A 12,251-nucleotide genomic window follows, 5' to 3' on the forward strand; every position below is an offset into this window, starting at 1 on the left:
GTTTGACTGCCTTGCTACTCGCTACCATACGCTGTCGTCAGATACAACTACGGCGGCCGCAGCGGGACAATTTTCTTTCGGTGCGTTATCGGGTATAATGTGCCCTGGTGTGGCCACTGTCACTTGAGTAACGTGAACGTATCCTACTTTGACAATAAGGACAGAGGTAGTCTGCTGTCAGCGGTACTGCAGTGGTAGAGTTGGTTATCGTGCAGTGTCATACGCCAATATAAGTTCCTGAGACCTGTGAACGCAACACATTGTAAATGTCCCACAGGCATCTGGGGTACATGTTCAGTTTAAATTGTTCATATTTCTATTTTTTTTATAATCCTTGTTTATAGTGTTTATATTGCTTACTGCTATTTGTCATGTGTATACTGTATATTTCTTCTAAATTTGCACATTGACCTACCTCTATGCACATTTTATACACCCATGCACACGTTTTTTTCTGTTTTCTTTTTGTTGCACATTGCTTTTTGCACACTGGGTTGTACTTAGATCTTATTCTGTTGTACTTAGATCTTATTTTTATCTTTTTTATTTTATTTAATCTGTAATCTGTGGATACTGCTGAAAAACTGCGAATTTCCTGCGGGATGAATAAAGTATCTATCTATCTATCTATCTACAGGTACATGTTAAATGTCCTTCCTGCTTTATAGTCGGTCATCAAATTCCCATCACACAAAATGGATTTCCATGGCCACGTTTGTGTCAGTTTGGTATTAAAAAAATTTTGGCACTGTTGAATCCTTGATCTGTGCAAACAAATGCATTGGTAATATAATGTTTATTCTATTTTTAAAGCAGTCAGTGGCTCTGTCTTTAAGGATACTGTAGGGTTGCAAAGCATAGCAGTTCATCTCATGACTAAGATGTAATAATGTATGATGTAATATCTCTACTGTGGCAGAAGTGGGTGGTCACTTGATGCAGTTCAGCCTCTGACGTGTTGGATGGTCCACTTCAAGCTAAAAAGGTCAGCTCATCCACCAGTTTAATGTTGTTTCAGCAAATGAATAATGACGAGCAATGTGTTAATTAATCTGAATTGCATTACAATTAGTATTATGTTCAAGATGACGAGTATTTCCATCTCTTGCCAAACTAAGTTGCCTGCTGAATGTGACCAAAAGTGTAACACTGTCAGGATGTATTTTCAGGTTGATTTTATTGTAAATGTATTCAGGTGCTTCAACATCTGAATCGACATGTCATACTTTAACAGAGACACGTACATCAGGCTCCTGCCACCAAGCAGTTTCAGCAGGAACCTTCATTTACTGCTCTGTGAAAGCCCAACAGTGTTTCAAGATGTTTTACACCGCCTCAGGTTGTTTAACAAGTTACATGTTCAGAAAACAGAATGGCTATTTGTGATGCTCTGTAATCTTCTTGGCATGCTCCAACACGGAGGCATATCTGAAGGTTTTGGATGTCCAGGAAGACGGGACTCCCTGAAGGCCAACCTGGGAAAAAAAATAATAAAATAAAATAAGGCACAGTTCATAAGACATTAGACTGAGCAGAGTCCTCTCTACTCAGGCACTGAAGAAGTTAAATTATCGATGAAAGTTTCTATTCGATATGTTCTACAGCCAAGTTATACAACACAATGATGTCTGAAGGCAAGTTGTCATCACATTTATGAAAGGTTTTACATTTGATGGTAAAAAAATAAATGCTCTGGTGCACGGTTAGTAAGGCATTTTACATGTTTAGTGCCAAACAACAGCGGCTTGTTTGGAGTCACTCTAAGATCGACTGGCTATTTCACCTGAGCAGTGACGGCTCAAGAGACAAAGAAAAGAAAAGAGCAAAGGTGGAAGTAAGTAATTACTTTTGCTTTCTTGTGTACTTGTGTGTTTTGAGTATTTTTAAAGTCAGTAATTTTACTTAAGTAGTTTTGCTTGAGTATTGTACTTCACTACATTTTAAATCACATCCATTACAGAAAACAAAGGATCAATGAACCTTGTGGGACTTTTCACAATAAAAGCTCAATCAGCAAAGATGAGAAGAGGAACCTGCTTCTACTTTGTTGGTTCTATTTTGTCATGTCGTTGTCATTTCCAAATTTCACAATAACAGCTCCAAGATGAAAAATTGCAGCTGACCGAGGACCATTTAGACTCAAGTGTGGAAAAAAGATGAATAATATCAGTGAGCTGGCCTGACGATGAGAACCATGTAGACTGAACCATCATATTATGTGCTTATTCCACATTTGTCAGCTAAGTCTATAGGGTCCTCACTCCAATCAACCCTTTGGAAAATTTGCAAAATGCACCTTTAATTGAATCTAATTTGAACCTTGATCTCTCATCCTTTTATAAATGCAAGGAAAATATCACACCTGAGATGGACTCAACACAACATTTGACTGACAAGTGACATGTTCAAAATACAAAGCAAATAAAATAAAATAATAAAATAAAAAACAGGAATCCCATGGATGACTGCTTTAAGTGCCAAATCACTGCTGTATCGGCTGTTTTTATTTTCTGATGTCTCACAGCAGGTGTCAAGTGATTTAATTCCCAAATGAATGAATGAATGGATGAATGGATGGATGAATGACTGGATGGATGAATGGATGGATGCGTACCTGAGCTCCCAGACAGGCTCCAATGAAGGAGCCTCGGCTACAGGTGCATCCCCCGCAGCGCATGGTGTCCCTGACAGCCGTGTCGTACTGTCTGGCTGTCAGCGCTCCATGCAGCGCCGCTTGGAACGCACCGGGCAAACCTGAGGGAACGGCGGCGCAGGGTGTGATTTATTAACTTCAGCATCTGCAGTCTGGTCTGTGGCAACTTTGACAGGACATTCAGTACTGTGTGTTTTTATTGTGCCTTTTTAAGATTTATATACAGACACACCAATTCAGTATACTGCTGATAAGGTACAGGTACAGGTCGATTATGCTGTCTTCCTTATCACAAGTACAATCTACTAGAGCTGAACAATTAACTGAAATATTATCATCAGTATTATTAAATATAATATTATTGATATTGCAAACTGTCGCAGGAAACCACAGGAGCAGCAATTTTTTTATAAAGACAATGTTGTATATAATGAATTTAAGTGCTATACAGATGCTCTGTCATACCATACTTTCCTGATGTAAGAAAACACTGTTTGTTTGGTGTGGACCACAGCAAAAAACACACCATTATCATTTAATACTTTATCAGTGAAAATAAAAACAATAATGCAAAAATGATTGTTCCTATTATAATACTGCAATTGAAATATCTGTAAATTTAATCACGTTTTGTTTGGGGTTTTTTTGACGATATTGCTCAGCCTTACACCCTCCTGTTGAAAAAGATTAAAAGGAGCTCAGTAAAGATACCTCATGTGTTTGGAAACACAGTGGGGATGAGCTCCTGGGGCGTCTTGGACAAAGTCTCCTTTACTTGAAGAATATGCCCTAAAACAATGAGAAAATAAAGTTAAAACTTACAGTATATCACTCAAATACATACACATGTCACAAAGAAGCAGGATCTACTGGATAAGTCACTACAATATATTTTGCATATATAATGTATATGTACTATATGCATGTTTCTGTTTTTTATTGTACTCTTTCATCATGTTTCATCAAATTAAACCAGGGAAAAATATGCTCAACTTATTAAAAAAGTGTGATGAGTGATTATTTAAAAGTCACCAATGAGGGAGAGACCTTTTCCAGCACAAATTGAGGAGGAATATAAAGCCTTTAATCCCCTCAGTCACATGGTTTTAGTGTAGTGAAGCGACAGTGTTGCGGGCCTCACATACCGATCACAGCTTTGTCCAAGTCCTGCGGCTGCTTTCTGTTCGGGTCGCTGAGCTGCTCAAGCACCGAGTCCAAAGCTTTTGGATCAGCGCCGTTCAGGATAAAATGCTCAAGGAACCTGCAAAATAAATTCATAATGCAAGTTGATGTCGAACATACTGGCCCCACCTACAGTTACCTCGAGGGGTTTCTCCTTCTCTATTAAGGATTTCCTGAATAACAGTGGGTTGAATTAGCTGCGCTGTATTGTGCCACAGTTCCTGCTCCTGCACGCCTTAAATTAATCACTAGTAGAGAAGTCAGCGGTGAGGATGTCTGCTGTGTTTCCTTCCAGGTTGAAAGTTGGAAGGTCCCAGTTTGTATGTTGTGCCTATAACTTAAATTGCTTAAAAAAAAAAAAAAAAAAAAAAAAAAAAAAAAACTCAGCTCAGATAAAAACAAGGAAGAAACTTGAACACCAGTAAGATTCAAGCTAAAACTCAATGTCAAACTCACTGCACACACTGTACTGGGCAAATAAGAGATCAGCAAACTATGAATGATGCTCAATATTTAGAAAAAATTTGATCAAGCATCGTCAATACCACGTAGAGTTTTGTCATTTTTTTGTTATGTTGTGAGAAGCAGATTTAGCAACACAGAGTTACTTCTAATCAGCAGTCATCGATAATTAGAGAAAATAGTATTTGGTCTTCACCTCGCTGCTGCCAGAGTCTCAGCCACACATGCGTCGTTGTTCTGGGTGACACGGACGGCTTGCTCAACCTTTTCCAGCATGTCGGGCTTCCCCGCATAAAAAGCCACAACAGGAGCCAATTTTGCTATTCCATCGATCTGAATGTCCGTCTCGCAACCTGTGGCAGTGAAAACACACGGGTTAGACATGTTTCTCTTGGTAATGGCACAGTTTTCACAGACCCTGTTTATATCTGGCATGTCATGAGACTTGGATCCAGGCTGTATCCGGATGCAAACTGTGGCAGCTGGACAGAAATGTGATTGCCGTGCCTGACGTTTTCCCTCACAATGTGCGAATTCCTATTAGCTAAATGTCAGGCATAACATTTTGGGGGAATATAGAGAGAATGGAGAATGCAATGGACAATAAATTCCATTTGCACAGCAGATCTCAAACCACCTGCCAAATGGTTTAACCAATCCATCCCCAATGCCTTTTCTGTGCATTAAGGCCTAGAATTGTATGCAAATAAGTCACATTGGCTTGCTTTACAGTCCCCCTCCACTCAAAAATGTGTTTTTCTTATGTTTATGTCCCCTAAAATATGTGACCTTGACTCTACTGACTTGTATCTGTGCAAAGTTTGTCACTAGACAGGTGGAGGTGGAGGTATGTGCGCACTCCCCTAAACTCAGAGTTTCAGACGTAACATGGGCCAGATACATTTGATACATCACAAATCCAACAGCCAATCGGATCATTCAAGATGCAGTTTAATGTGTAAGGTGTAAATGTGTCTTACTATTTAGTACTGCAGTGTTACCTGTCTCGTCTTTGCCTGCATCCACATTTTTCAGGAAGCTCTTCAAACTTGCGTGTCTCCATGGTCCCTCAATGGGTAGCTGAGGTCTTGGCCCTGGCATAGACAAACAAACAAATAAATAAATACATCATTTGATTATGAAGAGTACTAATGACATAATGCCTCATTCATTCATCAAACAACTACACTCTCCTCCAAAGCTATGTGTCTCTCACCTCCTCTGTCTCTGTACGGGTCGTTGATGGGCGTGTCATACTCTGATCCAGGTCCAAAGAATTTTAGCGTGCGCTTCTTCAAATCATCAACATTTAGTCCTGGGGAAAAGCGATTATACAACTTAGACAACAGCCTCACATCAAACACAAGACTCACTTTGCTAAGTCATGGGGCCTTAACAATTTGTAATAATAATAATAATAATACATTTTATTTGGAGGCGCCTTTCATGTCACCCAAGGTCACCTTACAGAAGATAAAAGCATAAAAGAGTCGAAAACATAGCATAAAAGAGACAGTAACATAAATTAGGACAAGACAAAGCAGCATAAAGCAGGAAAAGAACACAGTGTCCAGTTAGAATGAGTATGCCAGTTTGAACAGGTGAGTTTTGAGGTGGGTTTTAAATGTGGTGATTGAGTCGGACAGTCTTATATGTGGAGGAAGAGAGTTCCAGAGCCTGGGTGCTGAGCAGCTGAAGGCTCGGGCACCCACGGTGCTGAGGCGTGACGTGGGGATGGTTAAGAGTCCAGTAGAGGAAGAGCGGAGGGTGCGGGAGGGAGTGTATTCATGAAGGAGGTCGTGGAGGTAAGTTGGGGCTAGGTTGTGGGTCTGTGCAGAGATTTGTAGATCAAATGGGAGGCTAAGGATGGAGAGATGTGACAACTAAGCACTGGTCTGACCCTGACCTGGTGCTGTGGTTTAACACTCAGTACTCTGTTAACCCCATAGAGCTCAATATGTGCCAGCAGAAGACGGTCAGTCAAATCAGTGAGGCTGGAAAGCCAGGGTGCAGCCTGTGAAAGTCGGATGCCCGCGCCTTCCAGCCACGCTCACTATCGTTTACTCAGAGAGCTACAGCAGGGATTTGCGGTCAGACCACAAAGGCAGCTTCAGGGGCAGCTGAGAAGAGCGGCCACGGGCTAAGGGCTAAGAGATCCATCCCATGACTCAGAGAGCAGTTTATTTACCACATGATGGAGTCGCCGCCCCCTGAGGTGCTGAGCCATTTTCAAGCCACAAGGGTCACATGACTAAAGAAAGTTAGACTATTCTGTTGATCTATCTGGCTGATATGGCTTTTATTAAAAATCTGGCATCAGCCTGTCAGCGTCATTAACCTCCAATATGATGGAGGTTTCCCCTCTGTAAAGCCTGGAGGAAAAATAGATACTCAACTCAAGGGGGGAAACATGAAATATGATATTTTTCTGTGTGATTTGGTGAGGTTTCCAATCCGCCCCTGGTGTCACCATGTCCTGACAGAAAACACCATCCAAACTGTATCCCTCACCAAGGAGTAGGAACTCACTTCAACAGATACAGTTTGCCAGGTTTGTTTGGCAGGAAGTAGTCCCAACGAGACAGTTCAACTCTGTGGGTTGCGGATCACATCAGGTATCCATGTAATTGATTTTTGAAAAGAGCTGTTGCTGTTGAATTCTTCAAATATAAAGTTTTGTTTGAGCTCCACAAAAGAAAACCCATCCAGCCCTGTTGAATTTGGGTGGAAGGAGACAGGGGAAATCATGGCAGACAGGAAACCTCACCAAATCACACTGAAACTACCAGAATGGATAGAATATTTAAGTTTTACGTTTTAAATACAGTACAGGCCAAAAGTTTGCACACACCTTCTCATTCAATGCGTTTTCTTTATTTTCATGACTATTTACATTGTACATTCTCACTGAAGGAATCAAAACTATGAATGAACACATGTGGAGTTATGTACTTAACAAAAAAAGGTGAAATAACTGAAAACATGTTTTATATTCTAGTTTCTTCAAAATAGCCACCCTTTGCTCTGATTACTGCTTTGCACACTCTTGGCATTCTCTCCATGAGCTTCAAGAGGTAGTCACCTGAAATGGTTTTCACTTCACAGGTGTGCCTTATCAGGGTTAATTAGTGGAATTTCTTGCTTTATCAATGGGGTTGGGACCATCAGTTGTGTTGTGCAGAAGTCAGGTTACTACACAGCCGACAGCCCTATTGGACAACTGTTAAAATTCATATTATGGCAGGAACCAATCAGCTAACTAAAGAAAAACGAGTGGCCATCATTACTTTAAGAAATGAAGGTCAGTCAGTCCGGAAAATTGCAAAAACTTTAAATGTGTCCCCAAGTAGAGTCGCAAAAACCATCAAGCGCAAACTTTTGGCCTGTACTGTATATGGTTGTTTTTTGTTTGTTTGTTTGTTTTTGTGTGTGTGTGTGTGTGTGTGTGTGTTTTAATTGATGAAGCATGAAGGATGAAGCAGAGCACTCACCTCCACACTCAGACAAGGACTCCAGCAGGACGAACGCCTGGTCGCCATAGCAGCTCTGCCGGCCCGTCTCCCTCCGGTAGAACGGGTTGGCGGACTCAGGGCGGAACTCCAGGTTCGGATCCTGCTCCAGAAAACCCTTCAGCTTCTGCAGGTCGTACACCCAGTGGAGAGGCTGAGCTGCGGTGGAGAAATTAAAGGAAGCCACATCTTAATCCTCATGTGGGAGATTCTCTAATTTATGGCCAAAGACTCCAAGATGACACCAGAAAACTAAAACCTGAGCAGGAAAGTGCTTTCTGCTTGAAGTAAAATGCTCCCTCCTGGGAACTCATTTGAGTTTTTCTTGGTCTTATCGTCTTTATTGGTATGATTATTACTATGAGCTGAGGTAGACTTCACCTTTGCACACTTCACTGATTAAATCATTAACAAACATAGAAGCGTTTTTAAAATTATTACCTGCTGCATCTGCCACGGCTGACCCTACAATGGCCCCTATAGCTCTGTCGACCAGAGCTACAGCCATCTGGAAAAAAAAAAAAAAAAGTGAACAGAGAGAAAGGGTGGAAGTAACAAAGCAGTGTCACGGGTTTCCATAACCTACTATATTCCCCACCATCATTAAATGAGAGCAGCAGCGGAAGTTGGCTGCTCAGTTTGACTCTATCAGCAATCTTCTTTTCCTGACACATGGCTTGTCTATTAAAACAACCCACAGCCTTTGACTCTGGACAGTAGATGACAGTCTTTTTAAAACCTTCATCCACATAAATTGAATGTTATAATAGCAAGAAAATGCTATTTCACCCAAATCACAGTTGAATTCATCTCTCTTGTGGCACAAATGTCATCCCACAGGAGAGTTACTTCTCTATCAAAGACGAAGACAGTAGCTCGTATTTTCCACAACTTATAATGACAGTGTGGTATTCAAATAGGATCAGTAACGATACTCCAATGGTAAGAGGCTCTACTGTTTTCCCAGTGTCGCCTAAATGCAGATTTGCTGTGATGTTTAGAGTACAGTCTCTGGTGGCGAGTTGTATTAAAGAGAACGGCTGTCCTGAGTTAGATAACATTTCATGACTCTCGTGTGCAACAGTCGCCTCGGACGCTTTTATTCTGCAGTGTATCGCTGAAATGTGGCTTTAAATCATCTGTCGCTGACATAATGAAGGTCTCACCTTGAATTCGTGCCTCCGGTACGAAACAAAAATACAGTCAGGTCGCCCTTACACAACTGTGTTTGGTCCCAGCCCCTCTCTGCTTCTTCTTCTTCTTCTTCTTCTTCTTTTGTTTTACCGGCGGGTGGCACCTAGCGCTAAGGTGCATTATCGCCCCCTACTATAATGGAGTGTGGACCAGAGTCATCTACCCATTTACCAAAAAATAAATAAATGGAAATAAATAAATAAATAAATAAATAAATAAATAAATAAATAAATAAATACAGCTTATTCCATATCCTAAATTCTATTGATCAGCCCTGTGTCTGCTAAAAACTGGAAAAAACATCTTGATCCCTCAATTGCATTTTTAAGATTAAGCTGCTCCATACCAAGTCTCCTCATCTTCCTTTTTAATATCTCTCGTTCATGATTGTATTTTTGACAGTGAATAATAACATGTTTAACTGACTCTTCTTCTTGGCAGTAGTCACATAATCCTGTAGGATGCTTCTTTATCAGCTTCATTGTTTTGTTCAGTCTGGTATGTCCTACCCTCAGTCTTGTTAAGATGTTTTCTTCTTTGGTACTCCTTTTGGTTATTCTCCCTGTTCCTACCTGCTGCTGAACTGAATAGAGATGTCTTCCTGTTTTTCCTGTGTCCCATATGTTTTGCCATTCTTTGAAGATGTTTCTTTTAATTATTGCCTTTGCCTCAGATTTACTTAAAGGAATGTTCATAACTTCTTCTTGTTTTAGAGCATCCTTAGCTAATGTGTCCACTGTCTCATTTCCTTTTATTCCCCTGTGTGCTGGTATCCACATAAATGTGATCAAATGATTCATGTTATTTAGCCTATGGAGGTTTTCATAGCCCCTCTCTGCCCTGTCTCTCACACAGAGGAGAGGAAGCCGCTGACTCCGCCCACTCAGGGAGCAGCAGTCAGCGAGCTCCCCCTGCTGGTGCCACGCACAATCACACCCAGCGTCAGACAGGTCACAGCCTTGTCCTTCACTGTGAAACACACACAGGTGTTGTCTGTGCCGCATATTCTCCTTCGTCCAGGTCATAGGCATCTCATGGCTTCATCAGTTCATGCTGTTCATTAGACTGGACTGGCACTTGGATAAGAGGCGAAACGTCTTCTAGACATATAATTAAGTCCAGTTGACCTGATTCAATTTCCATGAGACACACAGGTGTTAACACAGACTGGTACGACGGCGCACCAGGGACACTGCAGGGAGGGAAAAAAATACGGGTAACATCCATGAAAAATCAGAATTTTCAAAATTCTTGTAATCTTTCTTATACCTTCAAATTCACATGGCTTCACTTTGCAAGGTTGGATCAACCACACACTAATGACCTCATCAAATAATCCAGTTATACTTTGCAGTCATTATCAGTGCATTGTTTTCTTCTGAAAAGGCCCAAGTCACAGCAGTGTCTCTTCAAAGTCCAGATGCTCACAATAATATTGTGATTCTGGGCTAAAATCACCAGGATTTCCTTGTTACTTAATCCGATAGTATAAGAAAAACAAATTTTCAGATTTTTTTGTTTTCGTAAATTTGTGACTTTCTAATCTCAGAATTTTTGATTTTTTTTGTCATAAATTTGTGAATTTTTCTCATGAATTTGTGAGTTTTTTTCTCATAAATTTGTGAGGTGTTTTCTCATAAATTTACCACTGTAGTCTCAGAATTCTGAGGGTTTTGACTTTAGGGCCTCCCCTCAGACAAAACTTACCAAACGGGGAGGCAAGACAAACAAAAATTATTATTATTTAAAAAAAAAAAAAAAAAAAAAAAATCGCCATACAAAATTATCATAATGTAAATCTTTTTAAATCAGGATTTTCCTCTTTTTTTAACTGTTTTCTTGTGAAACACTGAGTAGCTGTAAAATTGAAGGCCTCCTGATTATTAAACAAATAAAACAACCTGAAACGGGAGTCAGTCTTTGTTGAGACTCTTCATGTCATTTTGATTTAGGGGGTTATCAGCCAAAGAAGACTGAGCATCACTGATTTAGGGAAAATGTAAGATTCAACACAACAGAAAGAGAGAGAGAGAGAGAGAGAGAGAGAGAGAGAGAGAGAGAGAGAGAGAGAGAGAGAGAGAGAGAGCTGTCAGTTTCACCCGAGAGAGTAAAAATCCACAGTATGCTGGTGTTTGTGTAAGAGTTCGTTCAACAGATAGTTTAGCGAGTTTTGAACAGCCACCCCGAGGCCATATCAGCTCTGTGGGAGAACAAACAAGTCTCCAGTCAGCACCTGCAGCCTTTAACTTGACCTCTGAAGAACAGAGGGTTGTACGCGTGCAGTTTTCAGAGCAGAGGATCAAAAGGAAATATTGGAGTGTGTTTTATAGGATTAACCGGGTCCATTCAGAGGCAATGTCGCATTGCAGCAGCTCGAAGGAGGGTGAGCAGTATTGTGTTTATGTGTTAGGAGGCATTAAAAATATTCCAGTGAGTCATCCCAAATGGTTGAAATTGCACATTTTTTTGTTGTTTTATAATTAGGCCTCTTTAAAACCGTCAGGAGCCGATGATTTGTCTACATGAATACTTTTTTCTCTCCTCCTCCACTTTCTTTCACAAAGCAGGAATGCAGTGAGCAAAAGTGGCACATGGCAGTGAAGGTGATGGGGAGTAGATTTCAGTCTCAGCTTGCCAGAGAGTAAGTTGTAACCATCCTGATAAAACCTGTGTTGCCTAAAGTGAGCAGAATCATTATGATCTCATTTGCAACAAAGAAGTACAGTCACCGTTATTGAGTAGTAAACCTGGAGCATTTTTCAAAAACTTTCAAAACAACCTGTGGCTAAAAAAGAGCATCATAGGCATCATAATCGCAGAATATTTTTGAACTGTTCCTGTTTCTTGTTGATGTGAGAAGTGGAGATATCCAAGGTTACAGACACACTGCAACTATTCTGATCTCAAATTTATACATTTACAAAACTCTTTTAACTCGTTAAAATCAAGCTCATTTTAGGCCCTTCACAGAGAATAAAGTACAAAAAGCAGATTAAAAACAAGAACAAGCTCATGCATGCATGTATACAAGTTTATCTATATGCCTGTGCGTGTATGTATGTGTATATGTGTGTGTGTGTGTGTGTGTGTGTGTGTGTGTGTGTGTGTGTGTTCATGTCCACTCACCCCAAGCATCCTGCTGGCCAATCGGCTTCTTGGGTTGCCAGGTGCAACACAAACTCCCATCTGGTGAGGACGTTTAAAATGCATGCTCTGGTAAATAATGACATCAGTGTTAGTGTTAATTCTAT

The 12,251-nt window shown here is 40.6% G+C and overlaps 1 protein-coding gene across 1 annotated transcript; it reads right to left on the reverse strand.

Moving 5' to 3' along the window:
• Positions 1 to 1,040: 1,040 nt before the first annotated feature.
• On the reverse strand, positions 1,041 to 9,109 carry LOC115374972 (crystallin J1A-like). The gene is made up of 10 exons (XM_030074165.1): positions 8,973 to 9,109; positions 8,248 to 8,314; positions 7,789 to 7,965; positions 5,514 to 5,612; positions 5,299 to 5,391; positions 4,494 to 4,650; positions 3,799 to 3,914; positions 3,365 to 3,442; positions 2,615 to 2,754; positions 1,041 to 1,475 (listed from the first exon to the last, which is right to left on the reverse strand). The coding sequence occupies exons 2-10, from the start codon at positions 8,312 to 8,314 to the stop codon at positions 1,377 to 1,379; spliced, it is 1,026 nt and encodes a 341-aa protein (XP_029930025.1). The 5' UTR covers positions 8,973 to 9,109; the 3' UTR covers positions 1,041 to 1,376.
• Positions 9,110 to 12,251: the final 3,142 nt, after the last annotated feature.

This window comes from Myripristis murdjan, chromosome 17 (genome assembly GCF_902150065.1).
Source record: "Myripristis murdjan chromosome 17, fMyrMur1.1, whole genome shotgun sequence".
Lineage (NCBI taxonomy): Eukaryota > Metazoa > Chordata > Actinopteri > Holocentriformes > Holocentridae > Myripristis > Myripristis murdjan.